This window comes from Liolophura sinensis, chromosome 12 (genome assembly GCF_032854445.1).
Source record: "Liolophura sinensis isolate JHLJ2023 chromosome 12, CUHK_Ljap_v2, whole genome shotgun sequence".
Lineage (NCBI taxonomy): Eukaryota > Metazoa > Mollusca > Polyplacophora > Chitonida > Chitonidae > Liolophura > Liolophura sinensis.
This window is the reverse complement of record NC_088306.1, coordinates 15,626,628-15,649,313: the sequence shown is the minus strand read 5'-3', so window position 1 is coordinate 15,649,313 and position 22,686 is coordinate 15,626,628. Positions and strand designations below refer to the sequence as shown.

The 22,686-nt window shown below is 38.9% G+C and overlaps 1 protein-coding gene across 2 annotated transcripts; it reads right to left on the bottom strand.

Annotated features, from left to right (window-relative positions):
- Positions 1-131: 131 nt before the first annotated feature.
- LOC135479628 (uncharacterized) lies at positions 132-12,008 on the bottom strand. 2 transcript variants are annotated; one of them, XM_064759520.1, is made up of 5 exons: positions 11,923-12,008; positions 5,147-5,513; positions 2,367-2,409; positions 1,751-1,840; positions 132-1,062 (listed from the first exon to the last, which is right to left on the bottom strand). In XM_064759520.1, exons 2-5 carry the CDS (start codon positions 5,498-5,500, stop codon positions 659-661), a joined length of 891 nt encoding a protein of 296 aa, XP_064615590.1. In that variant the 5' UTR covers positions 5,501-5,513; positions 11,923-12,008; the 3' UTR covers positions 132-658. The 2 variants fall into 2 exon arrangements, with proteins under 2 accessions (XP_064615590.1, XP_064615589.1); XM_064759519.1 differs by lacking the exon at positions 11,923-12,008 and adding an exon at positions 7,529-8,091.
- Positions 12,009-22,686: the final 10,678 nt, after the last annotated feature.

Below are 22,686 nucleotides of genomic sequence, written 5' to 3'. Positions count from 1 at the left end.
TTTTTTTTTGTTTTTTTTTTGCTTAGCAAATTCCGATGGAAACTTACTTTGCAAGCCTCAGCGTGTTCATCTGGTTGGATCTATCTAAATACCCAAATGTCAGCTTCCAATTAAGCGAAACAACTAAAATAAACGGCAAAAACAAAATTGTAGTTTATTGAGAAAGACATGGATTATATTTTGCACAAATAATGGGTAAAGCTATTACAGAAAGTAAACACATTCAGGTCACAAACAGTCAGAACATACATAGCACCATGTTCCTCACAGAGAACTGGGTCACAAATGAAACAAACTGAATTCAATGAATTTATTGATTATCGTGATTGCATCAATTACATCACTGCCTCAATCTAGACATTCAAACCGTATTTTAGGGTCTCCTCCTGAGAGTTTGAAGGCTTCAAACCGCGGGCTGTACACACAGTCGCCGCGAGTTTCAAATCCGAAAGTCTTCGGGAAGATTAAACCATCTCCGCAGCTAGCTCTCAGGATGTTATATCTACTTTGGGAATTCACTGTAGCGCAGCTGAGGGGACGGAACGAATTGAACGGACCTGTAGTATCCCAACCAAAAAGTTGTATGGATAAATAACAAAAATATTTTCAAATATCCTTTTCTCTTAAAAAAGGCCAGAAACTACTCCCGGTTGCAAAGTTACACTTTGTATAGACCAAAATAGTTGCCGTGTGCGTGCTTAATGGGGTTAAGCCGTGCCCCCCTGCCCCTGACCTGGATCCAAATGGTGTCGTTCTTCATAAGCTCAAACACGGCGCCCAAATAGCTCGACGAAGCCTCAGATACACCTCCAGTGATCGTCACAGAGTTCGTCATTAGCTCGTCTACCGGAACGCCAGCAATGGCAGACTGTCTCATGAGAACGTGACAAGCACTGCTGAGAACGGTCGAACTGTTGCTGGCCTCTTCAAATATCAGCTGGGAGTAGACGTAGTAATAGCCTTTTTCAGGAATGATAACTGTATGACCTTTCCTCGTGAAACGTTGCAAGAAAGACAAGTTATCATCGCTGTCATCCCATTCCACTTCTTTGCCTCGGTTTGCTTCAGAGAAAGAGAAAAATGAAGGACTTAAAAAAGAATAAGGAAAACGACAACAAAAGAATACAAAAGAAAGTACAGACAAAAAAGAGAAAAGAACAGAAAGGCTAGCAATTGAACTACAGAACTCAGCTCTGAGGAGTAATACATCCCGATTGATAGAACCGCAGTGGAGCAATTAGCGCCTATTTCAACTGGTAATGTATATCTTATGAAAAACATCTCTCACACATGTCAAAGAAAACTACTGTCGACTTATGATACAAGCCAAAGTGAAGTATACCACTGAGACAAGACACATCTCACAACATGTTTTCTGCAAACCACGTCTGGCATCATTTTTTACCCTTATAGTGTTTATACTTAGTTAACAGATTAAGTCAAAAAAACCTGTAAGGTAAAAAAATTAGATTTATAGATAAACGAGTAAAAAATGAAACCGAATAAAAATTCCAAGCATGATTAGAGAATCAAAATAAATAGTTTAGAGTTGTGAAAGTTGCACGGAGTATACATCCTAAGCCGTGAGTTCGAGTCTCACTCCAGCCAGTATTTTCAATGATCTCAGGAAAGTTGTTTCAGTGACGGAAATTCAATATATATATATATATATATATATATATATATATATATATATATATATATATATATATATATATATATGTTTGATTAACTCAGTATGATTGAATACCGTTAATCGTGACGATAGACGGGGTCAACTTCACAAGATGTGTAGCGGGAACTCTTCTTTCCTCAGGAGTGTTCCTACCATTGTAAATCGCTAGAAGATACAAGATATGAAAGTGTTGACTTAAATGGGTTAAACAGATGTTCTTTTCTTCAATAAGTGATCAAACAAGTGACGCAAAACATTTTACAGAATAATGTGAAAAGATTAATGAAGTGTAAGTGTGAAACGATGACTGCAAAAGCTCATTTAAAAAAAATGATACAAAAGTGAATTAAACAGATGACAACAGTCCGTTTACTCCGTCAGTAGGCCTACATGGGAATTTTCGTCAAGTGACGTCACGTCCTAACCGTTATGATGCAACGTCTAATTCAGCATGTTATATTGGAGCTCACGTTATCAATTTTACGAGTGTTATTCCCAGTTTTTAAACGTAACGTATTCACCGACGAGACTGACATTTCGTGAATGGTAATTATTTGGTCTATTGTAAGATAATAGTAAAAATTCCCTTGGCTTTGTGTTAGTCACTTTTTGCCAAAATCTATGTTATACTTTCTTTCTAAAATTTTACAATAAATGTTACATTTTATAAACCGTTAATAACAAGTCTTACCAAGTTCCTTCAAGCGCTGAATTCTTTGTTTCCGTTTAACAAACTGTCCAAAAAAAAAAGAAAAAAAAAGAAAAAAGGGAAATGTCAGTAAAGACTAGCCAGTATTAATAGTATTAATATATTATAATGCAAAGAATTATATTACATGGCGTTAGTGTCCACTCACTATAGCGCTGGTCACCGTCGTATAAGTGAAATATTCTTGGGTATTGTGTAAAACACGAATAAATAAATAAATACACAACATTGCAGTTGAAATTCTATATATAAGGCAGAGACATGCTCGAAGCAGACTTTCTTTATGCAATTGAAACACCGCAGTTGTTATAAACACTACCATCTCCAATTATTTTCTTTATTCCTCACAGCCATCACAAAATACCACTTACTCATGAAAGTGATTGTTTTAAAAATTAGATAGTTACGGATGAATCCAACACGCCCAGTACCCCTCTAAGTGCTTCAATGACCTAAGAAAAATCAGATTGATATCCGATATATATATGTAATGGGGGAAATAAGTAGGCCTTTTTGTTGTTGTTTTCACCTTGTAGGGTTATCTCCCTTTGACGTGTTTTCACTGTGAACCTCATTCACTGCCGAGGTAATTAGTTTTCATTAAAGTTTGTTAAGGTTCGCTAACAACCTAAAATGTTGCTTTATTCAATTTCGGTTGTGATTCCTAAACTGGTATTAATGTAAATTTAACCTATGATAGGGACAGGAACTGTAAGTCCGGAGAATGACCTGAGCCGTGATAAGAAATTGTGCCAAACCGATCTCCAGACTGTTATTAACGGTAAGATAGCTGTATTTTTCATCGTTCTTAAATATCGGTATTTTCACGATGTTGCAAAGTGTTGTTGTGACTGATAATCGATGTGGGTAGTGAAATGAGTATAGAAATGTTAGGCCTAAATCTAACGACAGAGAAAATGGCACAGCTGTGTTGTTATTGTCTAGCGCTAGGTCTGGCATTGCGAGATTTGTATAGTTTGTTCCTGGTAAGGATCATTGTACACATTTTCTGTATACCTGTGTAATGTTTACTTCTGTGATGAAGCATGCTACATCTTATTATTAAATATGTCATTAATTGTCACATGTTGTGGGAATTCAAACGTGTTTGGTTAGTTCAGAGATAAATTCACAAGACAAGATAGGGTTATAGAGAATGTGTAATGTGGTGAGCTAAGTTATGTTGTAAGTATGATAAAATAACTTTTTATGGCTGGGAATTGTGTAATGAATGTGTCAGTACTAATACAGCATGCTGTATTTCCTTAGTATTTTTGATCAGTAGGGAGAACACCAGTAATTTGTATGTAAGGTACATCTCTCTGTTAAAGTTTGTACTTTTGTTAACTTCTCTAATTGAAATAATCTGTCAGTGATTGCATACTTTCACTGAGTTTGTACTAAAAGGGGTTTATTTGCTCTTCCACAGCTAGGCTGCTGACCCTTTTTTCCGTTGATTGTTTTCAAACTGTGTTCAAAACTATCCAGTAATAAAGTACACTCTACCGACACTGTTGACTCTCCACTCCGGCTACACAGGCACACACAGACACAGACACAGACACAGACACACACACACACATATATATATATATATATATATATATATATATATATATATATATATATACACACACACACACATATATATATATATATATATATATATATATATATATATATATATATATATATATATATATATACACACACACACACACACACACACACATATATATATATATATATATATATATATATATATATATATATATATATATCCGCTTTTGATTATGATTTGTCAGATATGTGTTCGTGATAAACAATTGAGAAATGTCTTTAAGTAAATGTTACTGATTCCGTCGCAGGTGTGCTACAATTGTATCTGATGTGCAAAATGTGTAACTTGACGTCTGATAAATTGCCACTTACTTCTGCATGATAAATTGCAACCAACATGACTGCATTTTTTTTACCCAATTCTCTTTGGGCCACAGGGGCGTACACATTGCTACTTTCTACGCTTATACACCAACAGTTAGAATAAAAACCCGACAGAGGTAAAAAGTGGCCAGATTTCACCAATGATACACTTCACCATTTACCAACTATCCCACCGTCGTCGCTGCACTTTTTGTAATGCAGACGATTTATATACCGGCAATGTAAAAGTAAGTCCCAGTGAACTGAACTGAAACAACTGACCATGCAGCGTTTGGCCTCGGTCGTTGAATGAAAAGGGTCACACTGGCTACCGGTAAACACAAGGCCAATGGTTTGTATTTATCAAGCAACTTAAAACTCAAGTCATAAACTGGAAGTGCTCGGGAAGCCAAACTCAGAACGTTCAATAAATTGGTGCTATGTGGGTCACTATTATCTCAGCATTTTGCATGAATAGTTAGAATAAAACCGTAACTGATGTTAACTGACAATTAAGATGCCGTATTTCACCGCTTACGTGTCACACTAGCAGTCGTCGCTGCTTCTGGCCGGTCTTACTCTCTCTGCCCTAATTTTTCAACCGTTTCAACCACCTGTGCAGCCAATAATTTTGAAACATTCTGAGAAAAAAACTATGGCGTGTTGAGAAATAACTTGCACAGTTTTATGAAGCGTGTATGTATAATGAGACATACGAATAATGTTTAGCACCCATTTCATAATAAATATATGCATAAATTGCACAAAAAAGGTGCTGTAAAAAATGAACATTTGCAGTACACGTCACTGTTATCAACACTAAAGTACCGGTAACTCACAATTTCGACAAGACGTTGCAGGTCTTTTGGATTCTCAGCACAACAATCCTGGTCCAGGGCACGGTCCACACGGTCGTGGCCAAAATCTTTGAAATGGTACTTGTTTTCCCCGGGGCTGAGTCGGAGGGACTCACAGGGTAGGCAAAAAGTTTTCGGGTACGAGCAAGCCGGCACACTGCGACGCCTGATCTGGGCTATAACTAAACAGCTGAGCAATACAATGATCAGTGTAATAAGGCAGATACAGATCGCAATCAGGGGATCACCCTTTTTCGCAGATTTTGCTGTTGGAGGTCTTGCCGCGACATTGTTGGTTTCAAGAAATTGCTGGCGTGATTTGTCGTCCTGGTCCATGATTTTGCCCACCCTGAAATATTAGCATGTGCATATTAACAACAAAACAACAGCATCACTAATCTTATTTATTTATTTTCACTTTCACTTTTCATGTGAAGGTGATCAGGTTTCATGATGGATGGAGGAAACCGGACAAACCGGAGTAAACCTGTACCTGACAATAGTTACACAGCAGGCCTATTCATTTACTTATTTGTTTAGGGTAAAAATATAACTCAAGACCTACAGCATAGAGAGTAAAACCAGACTGGGAAGGTCTTCCAGCAACCTGCGGATGGTCGTGGGTTTCTCCCGGGCTCTGCCCGATTTCCTCTCACCATAATGCTAGCCGCAGTCGTATAAGTGAAATGTTCTTGATTACGGCGTAAAACACCAATCAAATAAATAAATAAATAAATAAAACCAGAATTTATTTATTTATTTCATTGGTGTTTTACGCCGTACTCGATAATATTTCACTTATACGACGGCGGCCAGCATTATGGTGGGAGGAAACCGGGCAGAGCCCGGGGAAAAACCACGACCATCCGCAGGTTGCTGGACCTTCCTACTTACGACCGGAGAGGAAACCAGCATGAGCTGGACTTGAACTCACAGCGACCGCATTCGTGAGAGACTCCTGGGTCATTACCCTCTGCTAGAGCGCTAACCGACTGAGCCACGGAGGCCCCCTGAAACCAGAGGAGCGACGACAGTGTGTGCAAGCAAACGGTTACACGTATATAGCCGTGAAATCCAACCCCTAGTCTATTTACCTCAGTTTTATTCTAGCTGTTCATGTAAATGTTTTATAGGAAAGCCGTAATCAAGAATATTTCACTTGTATGACGGCGAGTAATGTTTTGGAAAGTCGGAAATTTAGCCCGCTCGCTATGTGTATGTGTGACAAATCTTCTAGCAGAAAAGTAAAGTTCGCGAACCCCACGCTCGTAGGGGCCCTCGGCTGCCGCGTGAACGGAGCTATTAGGGGAATGAGGTAGTGCAATAACAATGATAATAATAACAATTACAATCATATTGGAAGAACTGATGTCGCAATGTGTGTCTCCAACTGACTTGAGGCACAGGCTAATAGTTACCTCATAGTTACATGTATATGTATATCAAAGTTTATAATTCATAATTTGTTCATAATTTTGTTGAAAATGGACGAAAATGCCCAAGACTCAAACCTGCTCGAGTGACTTGTATGGGTAAAGTTTCAATTTCAGAATAACCAACCATTTAGGTCATAATTTAAATTGAAAATGAGCAAAACAGCGCAATTCTCGAATAGATCTGTAACGTGCCATGCATGGTAAAGCCCCAGATTCCGCTTTTTGGAAAATAATCGCTCCCGAATACTATCCAAAGTCCAAAACAGGACAAACAAAACAAAAAAAGAAAAAAAAAAACAACCAAAATTTTGCCGAAAAGGAACGGAATGGCTCAAAAGTTGATTTTGGTCTGTACTCGTCATGTTGAATCTCTGTACCTATTTTAGTTCAATATAAAATGAAATGTTCTGGCAAAGTCGGGGAAAAAATTCCAAGTCCAACACAGGATAAAAACGGTTTATAGTTTTGTACAAACGGTCCGGAACTCATAATTGGTCTACAACTCGTCAAGTAAAGCCGTGTATGAAGTTCCCTATTCACTGCGATGACCTGTGTTGGAAAAGTGAGCCAAAATTTTGGTGTCGATAGATTACTGATAACAGCAATAACCATTAGAAAAAAAACGTAATTTGACAAATATCAGTTAGAAAATAAATCAAATTTGAAATAATAAGAATAAATCCTCACTCTGTTGTAATATTTTCATTGTACATGACAAGGACAAAACGCAGGAAAGAAAAGATAATCAGTAATACCTACGTTCGTTCAAATAACATAAACCTGGTATTCGAAGAACAGTCAGTTGTTATATATATATATATATATATATATATATATATATATATATATATATCGTAAATTTGGGTGCCTCTGTTTAATCCAGAGTGGGAGGTTACTAAGTCAGGAAAAATTTCAGTTACTGACTTACCTCCCTTCGTTTGACAACCAAGCAACCGCGGCCATTCGATTCTTAGTGACTGGGCTTGTTTTCGAACACATATTGCGATGTATCACTTAAAACACTAAGACGCCGATGAAAGCGTTTTCCCGTCGTATCAATCACACCTTCTGGATTTCCAGAATAACACCAAATAAATCCATTTGGTCCAGTGCTAACAATACAACCGTACGTCCATGCCTGTATTTTCTTCTATTATCGACGTTAAACAAGCTTCATCAACGACGTAATTCCATGTGAAAACTGATCACAAAAAATAACCGCACATTCACGTATTTGAATTCCCACGGTCTTCAATGAACCTCCATACATATGATCTCCTACTCTTTCATGGTAATTACGTCATCCGCCAATTTAATAGTCACTTTCAGAATCTGTTTTTGTCTGCTGCCACACACACAGACGCCATTCGCAACTATCATAATTTATAGCTGTGGTTAATAATCACAAATCCGAACTAAGAAACGACAGAAATGCCTTCGGTGTCGTCGGAAGATAACCGTATTTCTTTATTTCCTGGAATCCACATAAAATCCGTTAATCCTATATGATCATAAAGCCTATATAGATATTCCACGGACTACAACGGTACCGATGACACAACGTGTTGGAAGCTGGTTACACGCCCTACACATGTTTATGTAGGAGTAGTCTCCTGTGCTCATCATCATGGAATTTCACATTGTGGGTGTACCTGCATTATACATGCATGGGCGTTTCATTTTCGATTTCATCTGTCCGCGGTTTTTTACCAGAAATACCATGGCCAGAGTAATTCTCAGCAATAGAAAGTAGGCCCCAATACCTCATGCAAATTCATGGAAAGCAAACAATATTCACATATACTGTACTGCAACTTAAAAAGGCAAAATACACCTATATACATTGTAATAAGTCAAATTTTCTACTAAACAGGTCAAAATACCGAAGTAAAAAGTCACTTTATGCTCACACCAGCTCAAACAACCGAGATAATAAGTCAAATCTTCGTGTCAACAGGTCAACATACCGAAATAAAGTCACTTTATGCTCAAAATTTACCAGCTCAAACTACCGAGATAATAAGTCAAATCTTCGTGTCAACAGGTCAACATACCGAAATAAAGTCACTTTATGCTCACACCAGCTCAAACAACCGAGATAATAAGTCAAATCTTCGTGTCAACAGGTCAACATACCGAAATAAAGTCACTTTATGCTCAAAATTTACCAGCTCAAACTACCGAGATAATAAGTCAAATCTTCGACTAAACAGGTCAAAATACCGCAGTAAAAAGTCCCTCTATGCTCAGACTACCGAGATAATAAGTAAAATCTGCGACTAATCAGGTCAACATACCGAAGTAAAAAGTCACTTCATAGTCAAACTAAACAGGTCAAAATACGGAGATTATCAGGCAAACCTTCGAGTAAACAGGCCAAAAATAGCTAGTAAATAAGTCTAACCTTCCACTAACCAGGTCTAAATACCGAAATAATAAATTAAACCGTAAACCTTAATCAGGTGAAAATATTGATATACTAAGTCATACCTTAGACTAAACAGGTCAAAACACAGAGATTAGTCAAACATTCGACCAATCAGTAGAAAATGCAGATATAATGAGTCATTCTTAGACTAATCATGTCAAATTACTGAGATAAGTCAAACATTCGACCAACTAAATCACAACATGTAAAATATAGAAATACTACACTTAGTCACATCATCTACAAACCAAGGGAAATATTGGGATGCTGAGTGGAATAATATTAAACCTGCGATTTAGTCAGGTAACCTATCAATATACTGTACCAGTCCTTCTCTGGTCTATACAATATGCCACTACAAGGCTTGATGTGTAATTTGTCTTCATGGAAATCTGCGCAAATAGATGGTTACTCACTTAAAAAACTGACAAAACAAGAAAATGTCGAGAGGTTCGACAGTAACCAGTATGAAAATAAATCAGATGTGTCCTGTAATTTCATTTCGGTACGCATTCTATTTGTCTATAGGCAAGTGGCATTATGTAGTTATAGTAGATATAGCTAGTTTCTTTATGACCAAAACCACGAAAAACGAAACAAAAATACCTGAATGACAAGGAACTATGAGGAAAAATAATTTACGCATGGGTTGGAGTGACAAAGGCCTATGACACGAAGTTTTATGATATCACGTAAATTGATAATGCTTCACAACTGATCCCGGATTCTCTCTCCACATTTATATCTGTTCTTCATTGTCCCATGGCTAGTGTTCCTTTACCCATGGCTCTTGTTTCTTCAGCACTAAACCATTATTTTTCTCATGTTACCATGCATTCGTGCTTAAATCACATGGTGCCGATTCAAACACAGCCTTGGACAAGAGATTTTGTAGATTTTCACGCTCAGCGATATAATATTTAAATCTCTAACCATACTGCATATTGGTCTGACAAACAACTTATCAGATTGTCACATAACAGATTTTCTGACCATTTTTGTTCGAAACAATACACGGGACGTGTTCGTGAAATTCTGTGAGGTGAAGGATGCAAACAAAACATGCGCCAAATGATCATAGCCATTATGCCAAGGTGGCCGCTAAACGCTGGTCCTAAACTGACCATTTTCTTAGTACACACAATATAAAGAATATAAATTAATTTTAAGAACTGACCTGGTCGGCTTCGCTTCAAAATCATGTCGTCGTTACATTCAATACAATGATGTGTGAGGTAATCAGTAAAGATGTTCGTATTTTCATACAGACAAAATAAAACCGTTGGCAAGTTGATTCATGTCGTTTTCAAAGAAAGACTGTGAATCATTTCGAAACAAGCAATCAGAGCACAGAGCATGACAACACACACCACCTTCTAAGAAATAATTAATTGTGAAGTGCTTTAGCAAGGAACTACTGTCTCCATTCGCTCTTTTCCTTCGATATTCACATTTTACACACAAAAATTAGTTTGGATGACAATTTCATGCCATAAGTCTTACATAGAATGATTTCCGCCAAGGCAAAAATGTGTTTTACAGATTGACGCTATTCTAGTGTACAAAGTCACGAGGAACTATCAATATCACAATCCATTAAAAACTAAATTTACATTTTTGGGCGGGAATATTACACATACAAGAAATAAATCGTGAAAATTTTGTCCTGAGGGCACAAAATCTTTGGTGATAAGTGATGGTCGGTGATCAAATTTGAAACTTGTGTCAATAAACTTACATGGGGGAAATAGGCCCTATGTAACAGATCTTCATTTGATTCTTCACAAACACGCGATACAAAGACAAAATGAAAAATATTCTCCCAGGAAATTAGTAACAATGGTAACCGGATGAATGCTTGATGTCTCACAGGTCAAGACGTGGAGACGTTCCCGCTTCTTAACTTGATCAAACATCCTCCACCATGGTGTGGTTAAGTAGGCTTGTATGTTCACCATGGGACACATACCTTGTTGCCTTTGTCTGTAGAAAACGATTGGGATCTGGACGTGTGTATTAAGGACAGTTTTATACACATTTTTGGGTCTGATCGATTGGGATCTGGACGTGTGTATTAAGGACAGTTTTATACACATTTTTCGGTCTGATCGATTGGGATCTGGTGGTGTGTATTAAGGACAGTTTTATACACACTTTAGGGTCTGATCGATTGGGATCTGGACGTGTGTATTAAGGACAGTTTTATACACATTTTTCGGTCTGATCGATTGGGATCTGGTGGTGTGTATTAAGGACAGTTTTATACACATTTTTGGGTCTGATCGATTGGGATCTGGTGGTGTGTATTAAGGACAGTTTTATACACATTTTTGGGTCTGATCGATTGGGATCTGGTGGTGTGTATTAGGGACAGTTTTATACACACTTTAGGGTCTGATCAATTGGGATCTGGAGGTATGTATTAAGGGAGCTTTATACACACTTTTGGGTCTGATCGATTGGGATCTGGAGGTGTGTGTATTAAGGGAGTTTTATACACACTTTTGGGTATGACCGATTGGGATCTAGAGGTGTGTATTAAGGATATAATATATAATTGATGGCACCAGGCATGACAATCACATTTTACCGACAGCGGGCCCAGCAGTGCTGTTTCCTCGCTCTAACGGGAGCCCGTATTTTGCCGCCTTATGGCAGTCAAGCTCAGGCTGGTTCAAACAATTTGTACTAGCCCAAAGACCACAGAATACGCTGGACGAGTCAGAAATTATGCGCAAGTTATATATATTTGTGTTGTTATAGAAGCAGACCGTGGACCGTTATGACTAGAATGTAGCAGCGCAGCTAGCAGTATAGCCCAAAACTACGACAGGGCATTTATATCGTACGATACACCTCACGCAGAAGTTATGGTTAAATAGACGTGATCTTACCTGCCACCCTCAGTACATTATCCCGAACTGCAGAGTAGTGTTTACAGTCCTAGCATTACGTAGTTGGTTACTGACCTATATAGTCAATTCTGAGAAGTGAACGCTAGCAGAATTGACGCACTATTTTATCAATCGACATAAATTTTTTAACATTCATTTTAGACATGATGGCAGAGGTATATTGTTTCCCTTTATTTACAACATCGACCCTGGGTCCTTTCAAGGTCTGGATCTGAACAAAACAGAACCCAATGTCCATCAGAAGGCCAAGCTTGGCCTGTCTGCCACTTAGCAGACCTCAGTACACACAAGACTTCAGAACGAGCATTAAGTGCAGATGTGTTGTCTCCTTCCTTTTAGTAACATGCACTTTATTTATCGCTTACTTTTTTCTTTTGTTCTGAAAAAGCAATATACCGGTAACAAAGGCTTTCTAGCACCAGATGTTTGGTTGCACATTTTATGGGGGCCTCCCTGGCTGAGGTCGATAGCATGTTAGCGTGGCGCAATGACCTGGGAGTCTCGCACGAATGGGGTCGCTGTGAGTCCAAGCCGTGCAATTAGCCTAATCACCCTGCGAGTGGTCGTAGGTTTCCTTCCATCATAATGCAGGCCGCCGTCGTATAAGTGAGATATTCTTTGGTACAGCGTAAAACATCAATCAAATAAATAAATAAATAAATAAATATGGACATTTATGGGGCGTTATATTTGTGCTGTGCAACAGTTCGGCAAATGAAGAAGGGCATGGGATTCCCCTGAAATATTCCACCTTCCCTTTTCAAAGCCTTTCAATTATGACTGACACGTGTCACCCGGGAAGTGCATGACGACCAAACAGGTATGGGACGCTGATACGACCCACTGACATGGCGTTTTTTGCTATAAATATTAACACGAGAAAGGTTTGTACCACATGATGTATTAAATAGATCACTGGTGTTTAGGTACGTTTTCTTTTTTCCGACGATGGTTCCAGGCGTTTGCCCGAAGGCAGTACAGGGAGATGATTGGCATCAATCTAGGGCGTATAACAAAAGTAAAAGAGAAATTTATTTCACCTCACGAGTCAACGGTTAAATCAACTCTTCAAACACAAAAAAAAAAATTAACTTTCGACTCCTAGTCCGAAATGTTTTTCTGCTTTTTAGTCTCTCCGGGAATTTTTAAAATAAAAATATATCTTGTTTTCACCGGGGCGAGTAACATAAGGTTTGCACACGGCTCTCTTTTTGTTATCTCCCTGCTCCAACAACATATAGAGGCCTTCGCTTAAACTGAGTCAGCCTTTGGACTAGATGTAGGGCATGTTATTGAAACCCCTCCTTTTAAATAATTATGTCGTCAGGAGCAAGGCCCAGCTAGCTGTTTGTATGTACACAACCATGACCTTGACCCGATTTTGTGGCGGTGATTCGGCCTGGCTATGTCGCACTATATCAACACATCTAGAATGGCAGCCAGCCCAAACTTCGGCTATACGATACACGTACAGAGTAGGTCAACAGGATGTCATCGAGTATGGACAGATTCGTTGTTTTGTTACTGTATATTCGCGTCACATGGGCTCTTTGAATTGATGCTTGGAGATACAGGTGTTTTCTTTTTGGTGCCCCATAATTTCTTTTCACTGTATTAACTACATGTATGTCAATATTAGGCTAACAGTGAAAGGAACTTTTGCACACATAGGCCTATCAATGGTAAACAACAGTTTCTTCCTTTAGGTATAATACAGGGCGCAAAGGTCTGCTTAACATTTTCATCCTAAAACTATCCAGATCAATTTATACCATAGATGCTTCAGTTACGCCATTCTTAAGTGTGTTTTACTTATTCTACAATAGTTTGCCTACATATCTGACAAACCACATGCTTCCCTTATATCAACCAGTTGAAACCAGTCCTAACAATATAGCCTACATGCACAAGTATGTCTCACTCTATGCACGGCCATTACTGGCATAACGATATGCCACCGTCTTCATACTCAGACGTGCTGTTTGTGCCAAAAGTATCCTGACCCTGTGACACACATCCAGGACACACCTACGCTATCCGGAAGGGCGTGTCATATAATAACTCCTTATAAGAGATACACAATCGTTTAATTTCAATATTCAGTGGTTTGAACATCTTTGGTCAAGAACAGTGTATCGTTGTCATATGACTGAAAAATTGTTAAGTACGACGTTAAACCCCAAGCACTCACTTACTCAAGAACTGTGCAGGGGTGATCAACGATCGTCTATTACAAACTGTCCGAGCGTTAGATAAGGTCAGTTCTTCCTGTTATCTTACACGCTAAGGAGAGATGATGTGGAATTTATATACTTTCTTGGGTGTATCAATACGAAGGGGGTATACTGTTTAATAAGGTAATTTTATGTATAACTGTATACGGTAGACTGGTAATACCAGAACGTTGATTGTCTCTGATAACATATGAACATGTTAGTCCTTGCTAACTGAGCTGTCTAAATTGCGGTGGTGTGTTCGAAACAAGTTGTAGTCATTAAGTAGAGTGTGGCAGTAATTAGATTTCCCCTATATCTGCTTTCTACACCTGTTGAGTAATTTCGTTTTAATGTGATATTATTTAAATCAAGGAATGAATACCGTCTTTGTACACGTCAATGTAAGCCCTAAAATGGTATTTGGAATTTTCATATCGTAAAATGTAAGTTTACTACAGATTTACTGTTATCTACACTTGAACAACTTTGGCCTGCAAATCTTGATTTTGTAATAAGATATTTGATACATATCCAACCAACAGTATAGACCATTTTTTATTACAGGCATGCTATCCAACATAAATGTATAAACTCATTGTCCGTGGGTGATTTTCAGGTCAAATGTAACTATAGTGGCTAGGTATCTCAGTCGCCCTTTGATTGCAAATGTTCATGAATGCATCGTGGCGATGTAAAAAACACCGGGTGCTTGAATATTTGTAAACAATCAAAAAAAGTTGTTCTGGAAATAAAATCCTGCGATCATGGACTTGGAACGCCCTTTTCATCGTCTACGTTGAGTGGTTCGCGAATCTTGCACTCGACGCTTACATACATTGAAGTTTATTAATATAATTATTACATATTAACTAGAAAAAGATAAAGGTGAGTGTATACATTCTGTGTACTTGAAAAAAGTAACTGTTTATTGTAAAACGTGATACATCGGTATGTAAACATGTAGATTTGTGTTGACCTACGAGACTAAAGTAGGTCACTATATTTAGATGGCATAAATATACACCGGTGCGTATTTTTTTCTGTTCATCCTCTACCCTGATCTCACGTGAGGCATTGGCGTCATAGCCTTTCATTCCTATATTCCTGCACCTTGAATGGTCTATTACAGTTTATACTGCGCTATTTATGCATATAATGTTTACAAAATTTGTGTCTTATGTAAACTCTAGGCTCAGCAAAATAGACAATTTTGACAATGATATGTGAAAGTGAGCATAGAGAGTAAAACAAGAGTAAGTCATAGTTAGCAAGCCACGGCCAGTATATAAATTTCACTGGATCTTTAGCAGACCCACTTTTTGAATCCCAAAATAGACTCGGTGGGTTGACGCGTTCGAGCATTATCACCCCACACCTTAATTTTAATATTCTCGAACCACGCCTTGGCGTTTTATACCGTGTTATGAAAGACTTGCATCGCTTGATTTCACCCTTCAGTTGTTTTGAAGGCCTTTGATACAGACTGAGCGCAAAATGGTGTGAAGAGTTATAATATTATCGACCTAGCTTTAACCCTGTACGAGCTTTGTGATTAACTCATGTAGCCAGCAAAGGCATAGGTAAGTGTTTTTGTTTTGTTTTATTTTCTGGATTTGGAACTAATTTATATATTGTCTGTGTGACTACAATATTAACAGTTCTTTTAGTAACTTTTTCACTGATAGATATAATTTTGGCGCTCTATTCTTTTTTTTTTTTTTGAGGTGTTCGTTCATATCTGTTTGCATGAATGTAAATTCCCGAAAAACAACTTTTGATTAACTAAGGTTGGGGATTACACCTATGTGCATCTACATACATGAGGTTGCCCAACAAGAATGCAGTGGCGTGAAATATACCGTACACTGGTACATTTATGCTCAGAGCTCAATCGTAGATCTCCTATCAGCTAGCAGGCAGGACGTATTCAGTCAAGTTCGACCCCACTCCCCTCCACATACACACACACACACACAAACACACCCACACTCCTTGTGTTGCAGCACAGTTGTACAGGTTCCAAGTATTACATTGCTGAAAAGACACATTTGATATTTCAAGAACGAACTCGATGCGTAAAGCTGTTGTCATTCCTGTTATATAACACTGAGCAATTAACCGTTTAAAAGAAATAACGTAACCTTCGTCTTTGAGTTAGACTTTACTGGCAGTAACATAACTATCTGAAGAATTAGAACAACATTGTGTTGTCCAAACTCGTGACAGTGACGTACGTGATAATACGTCATGTATCACGTGATCAATGAATGAAATTACATGTATTCTTGTATAGAACTTTCTGGACTGACCTACATAGTGCATGTAGTACTACGCGATATCATGTGAAATACTCTGTAACACATGTACATAGTTGTTCTCCATCCGTTGACGTGTTTAGTATTGTTTCAACGGATTCTACTCCCGTGCAACCCTTGGTATAGTCTTGGTTAATATCGGTTACAAGGTTGTTGGTTCGGAATCAGCCATTGGAACTGTGTCTGGGTTCCTTCCCCGGCAATTTAAGTATAATAAGCCACATGAGTCAGGGAAATGAGGACAACTGTCTGTGGCACATGCTATAGTTCTTATGTAATGCCACTGTATATCAGGTAAGGGTTTTGAACTTCTGTTTTAACCAAAGAATGGGCGTATATGTGCTTCAAAGCATAAAAACTAAGAAAGAATTATATGTCACGGTGAGAAAGTGTTAGAAATGTACAGGCTTTTCCCTGGTAGTATTGGTGTTTTGCGTCCCAGAGTAAGCAATTGTTTATTTGCCTTTAATACTGTTCCACGGTAACGTTGGTATACACCCAGAGTAAGTAATTGTTTATTTGCTTACTGTATGAGAGTAACATAGTTGTAAACCCAGGGTAAGTGATTGTTTATTTAGTTACCGTATGACGATAACATTGCTATACACCAAGAGTATGAAATTGTTTATTTTCTTACTGTATGACTTTAACGTTGCTATACACCCAAATTAGGCAATTTCAAGTTCACCTTGAAGAGTGAGTACATGTATGATTCCGTTCATTTCTGTTCATTGAACAATAACTTATTAATAATAATAATAACAATAACAATAACTTAAGACACTGTCATAAACATTCAAATATATATATATATATATATATATATATATATATATATATATATATATATGCATGTTTACGGTTCAAAACCATTACCAGAAAAATAAAGTTAAAATAACTAATTGATTATGCAATTATTCAGATGTATAGCTACAGCCAATATATACCCATACATGCATGTTTAACATTTTTTTTTATCTCCTGTGTTTTTTGACAGTAGGCCTATTTGTCAAGCTAATACTATATAGCGTAAGGGATATTTGTTACACCCATAATACTGGTTGCTATCCTATAAAAGAAAGAAATGTTGTGTGAAACGTTATAAATACATACCGTACATATTTGTGGAAGAAAATTCATCGTCACAATTGCTTGCATATGTATCAGCCCACCCCACATGCATGGCGGATCCCTCTGCTTGTTTACTGTAAGCCTGTACACCGAATGACCTTGGAGAGCACGTGATGACCGATTTGTTCATACAGTTATCGGCATGCCTTGTTACTGCATTCGCAGTCTCGCCACAGGCAAGATCAAGTCTCTTGAGGTCATTGGGTTTTCAGGAGCTCTCAGTTGCTTATACATTGCTTATACATTGTCCCAGGTGGATATCATTATATGAAGGCGCTGTTTCGCATGCGGATATAAATAGTGGAAGGGGGTTTTCCAATATTGTATTATGAAAGGCCCAGTTTCAGCGGTCAGAATGGTGGCGGAGTGGAAAAGAGCATGTGTTTTATTTTCTTCAATTACTAGTTTCCGTGTGGGATTGGGATGTCGACCAGCCAGTCATCCCCTCAGCACCACCACCCTCCCCAGCCTCAGACTTGACAACCTACCGACGGCCAACGTTTTCCATCAGGATGTTAATAGTGCGCAATTACGCACTCACAGGTCGCGTGCATTGTAGGCCTACATGTTAATGGCCATCCTCAAGATTTCATTGAAGATTCGGCAATTCTGAGTTTGCCCTAGCGTACTACCGGATGTCCAGTAGGTGAAGAAAAGTTCAAAGGCTGTAGCCGATTCATTCAGCATTCGGATACCACAAAAGTGTGTTTTCCTGGTGGACAAGTCTTACGGTGTTTTCCAACATGACGGAGCAACAGCCTGTTGTGTGTGTGTGTTTTTTTTTTGAAAAAACGTCAAGAATTCTACGTCGATCTTGGAAGTTTTATCTTATTCCATCATGCGCCCTTTGCAGTTTTGTTGTCTATTTTTTGTGCGAGATGTTTGTGTCATCTTTCTTCGTATTGTGTGCATGATGAATTCTCTGTGCCGTTTATTAAAATTTGCACCATGGGATTGCGAGGGGATTTACCACTCAACTATTTGCAGGGTAAGTATGCAAATGTTCTTTGCATGCCACATTTTCCTACTTACATCTATATATCTTACGTTAAAAGTGATTAATCTGATAATAAACGACCCAGGGGATCTTGTTTGGTTTATAATTCATTCCAGAATTGGTTTGACAGTGTTTATTGAATGTGTAATTGCATAAAAAGCCATGGCCACATTACGCAGGTCTATTGTCGAAACATTAAAATACCCACAGTTAGTGGATGTCAAAATTTGTTCTAGCGCATGCGCACATACATCTTTTCTATAAGATATGATAACGTTGCTTACCAACCTACCTGTACCTAGGAACATTCAAGAGAACATGTGAGGGTTTGTGGTAAAACTGTGATGAGATTTTATCAAACTAAGTGCATGAACTTTTGAAAAATTTTCCGATATCTGCTTTCCTGGATTCACTTCGCACATGAAAATGTTCTGTCAAAAACTGTATTTTTTCAGTAATGGCTGCCATCCGAACCAAACCAACGGAAAAACAACGATCTTCGTCAGAGTCATTTAGCTTAATTGAAAGCGGCAAATCGATGTCACCATTTTAGTTCATTATATCTATGTCATTCTTTTTCTCACCTGAATGCAAAGTAACATAGGCTACACAGTTTTTTGTCGTAACGAAGTAAGGTAAGCAAGATTTCCTCGTACTCGCACACACCACGTGGTGGGGATGAATCAAGCGACATTACCCGTGAGAGGTTGAAGGGTGAACTATTTCTATTGGCTGGATTGGCTGATTCATGTTGCGTGACAGCTGCACAGTGCACCAGAGCTGTTAGGGAGTATGGTGACAACAAAACGTATGCGGCTCTGCACCAGTTTCCGTTCACGTCACTTATTAGCGATTAAGAGGCGGAGGGATATGAACTCGCGTGAGGCCAGCCTGAGGTGCGTTTATTCTACGTCTCATTGGTATGTATATCGGTAGAGTTCACGCTGGTAAACACGAATCTTGCCAACAATAAAAAAACAATGCAAATAACACTGCTATAACCCTAGACTCACCAATACGTGGGTTAAAATGTTAACAGACATTGGAGAAAGTCCAAGAAGCCCTCGTTACGCCGTAGTTTGTTTTAGTAAGGTTTAAACATAAAACTGAATACCCTGTAAGGCCTGTCAGTTTTGCCATATATTCCTAACAAAGTTAATGGCTTTAAGAAACCTCTTCATGCATACGTCAACGAGACAAGCAGGCATGATGTAATTAAACAACACGTGCAGAGGGAAAGCATGGCCTGACACTTCACACACTTCTTATATCTTATACATTAATGTGATTGTTGTACCACACTTTTAATTAATTTGAGATATTTCTGCTTTGTTGTATTCATGGAACGTGTTGGGAATAGATATCTCACTCGTAACAAGGCCTGTGAAATTTACTAGATAAATAATGTCTCTGAGATCTTAAATTTCAAAGAGGTAAATGAAAAATAGCGGATCGACATGACATTTTCATTTAAGGTTTGCTGGAATTTTACCTAATTCTTACAGAGAGAAAGCTAAATAAAAGTTTCTGTGCAGTTATATAATTTGCCCACCTGGCATATGATTGACCCTGAACTTGGGCATTGCCAGCGACACCTACAGTCAGCAAACGTTCACGTGATCTGGCCTGGATCGTAAACATTACTGGACTTTTATTTTTAGAACCAGCTCAATGCGCATGCCCGCCATCAGTTCGGCAAAGTCTTGATGTTGACAATAATGTGAAGGGAAATTATTGCCCATAGTTCGGTGATTTACTAGACAGAGATTCACGTCTGCTTTCGTGATCCAGCTGTTTGTTACAAAGGGAGCTTTGGGGGCTGGGACAAAAATCCATTATAAACTACCAGGCAAAAGAAAGGTTTCACCCACTTCTTGAGCCCATAAAACAAAAACAAAGGCAGATATAAGAATTAAGAAGATTGGGTTATAAACAGAAATCATTGTGAAATATTCTCTCAAAAAGGTTTTAAAATATTGGCATTCAATTAGCCACAAAACACAATGAAAGAGACAAGGGGTCAGAAGAAAAAATTACACAAATGTAAAGTTAACTGGCAAGTGCATGTAAAGTCACAGTATCCACAGAAATGAAGGACTACAGTCATCAGTAGCGAGTATGGCCATCCTAGGCATCAATGCAAGCAAGCACACGCCTCCGCATTGACGTCGTCAGTCGCCGGATGACGTCAACAGGGATAACGTTCCATAGATTTAACAGAGCTTGCTCAAGTTCCTGTTGGTTAGTTGGAGGAGGCACCAGCTGTCTCAAACGGCGTTCAAGGTGATCTCAGAGATGCTCAATGGGGTTCATGTCTGTTGAGTTGGCTGGCCAGGGCAACACGATGACGTTTGCGGTCTCGAGGTAGTCTGTAACAATGCCTCTGGTCTTGCGTTGTCGTGTTGCAAGATCGATCCTCTTGGCTGCCGTTGGAGGAAAGGAACGACCACAGGTCTCAGTACCTCATGAACGTATCGCTGGCCAGTCAGATTACCTTGCACAATAACGAGCTGCGTCTTCATTTGGTCACAAATCTCTCCCCAAACCATGACGCCTCCGCCTCCAAACGGATAAACGTCTCTTACGCCGTTTGGCGCGAGACGCTCGCCTCTCCGTCGGAAAACTCGAACTCTGCCATCCTTCCTGAATAGACAGAACCTGCTCTCGTCTGTAAACAACACTCTCGCCCAGTCACGTCGCTGCCACCGACGTACAATACGTGCCCATCGCAATCTGCGTTGACGGTGTAAAAGGGTCAAGGCCATCCCACGGAAGGGGCGGTAAAGTCGTAAAACAACTGAACGAAGACGACGCAGTGTTGTTCTGGGGCTGATGACATGGCCTAGTGCCGTCGCCGCTGTTGACGTCGCCGTGACGAATCGGTTTTGGAGGTGGATCTGCCGGATGTAGCGATCTTCAGCCGCAGTTGTTACCCTCGGTCTTCCCGATCTTGGTCTGTCTTGGGTCTGGCCTGTCTGCTGATAGCGCATCAATAACCTCCTGATGGTGGTTTGGCTGCAGTTGAACGTTCTTGCCATGTGACGTTGCGAGACTCCCATGGTGGACATACCGATGGCCTGGTCTCGTTGCGCTTGCGTTGTCTTGGCATACTGTTTGTGTTTTTTCGGTCACTGAATGTCTGCTCTTTCGAGCAAGAGTATTTATGCAACATTACCGCACGTGCATCACGAGCCATGCCTCAAAAGGACGTTTTGCATGTGGTCGCAATTTCACAATTCCAATTGCTGCGTTCGTAACGGTGCGTTCGGGTAGAGGAAACGATGCAGTCATACACTAAGTCCTGCTTAGAATCAAACCCGGAACCGCGCTTTTACTGTTTTTATGACAAAAAATACGGTGAAACCTTTCTTTTGCCTGGTAGTTTACTTAGCTCTTGGAGGGTGCAAAGATGAACTACTTTTTAGAAAAAAAAGAGAAGTTTATGCACGTGCATCTTAGTGAACAAAGCTATGCAAAAGTTTTGGTGGATTCCAAGATGTGAAAAATTGTCGCCCATCACCTGCGAACTTGGAACGTTGATTTTGTTTGATAGCTGGTATACGAATGTCTATTTCGACGCGTAGATGTACAAAAAAAAAAAACAATAAAAAAGAAATCTTTGGTTTGATACTAAGTGCGGGTGACGACCTGGAGCTTATAGTTATGGCTTACGTTTCTGGTATTTATGAAGATATGCAATTTGCCCAGAGTGTGGAATATAACAAATAAACGAAGTTTGTGTTAAACCACTATCATCACTCACTCACATAAAATTACGCGTATTAAAAGAGGCAGCATTAAGCAACCTGATGGTACATGACTCTCCCATTTCGAGAAGTATCATAAATCTATCTAGAAAGATGTGTTACGTAAATTCATATTTATAGGGAAATGACATGATTAAGTACATGCCAAACGTATACGCCAAAAGACTTGCAAGGAATGATAGAACATGATTTTTGGTACTATTGCGGGCACAATAAAACGCATTGGTCAGACTGACAACGTCATTATAGTAAAAGCGATTTTCACGGGTAATAACATTTGAATTAATTCTCCATCTGACGTTCAGTATATGCGATAA

Coding starts and splice junctions, on each gene's coding strand:
- LOC135479628 (XM_064759519.1), bottom strand. CDS start 7,599: ATGTGTTCGAAAACAAGCCCAGTCACTAAGAATCGAATGGCCGCGGTT. Junction 2,410..5,146: donor TGCAACGTCTTGTCGAAATT/GTGAGTTACCGG, acceptor TTTTTTGGACAG/TTTGTTAAACGGAAACAAAG. Junction 1,841..2,366: donor TCAGCGCTTGAAGGAACTTG/GTAAGACTTGTT, acceptor TGTATCTTCTAG/CGATTTACAATGGTAGGAAC.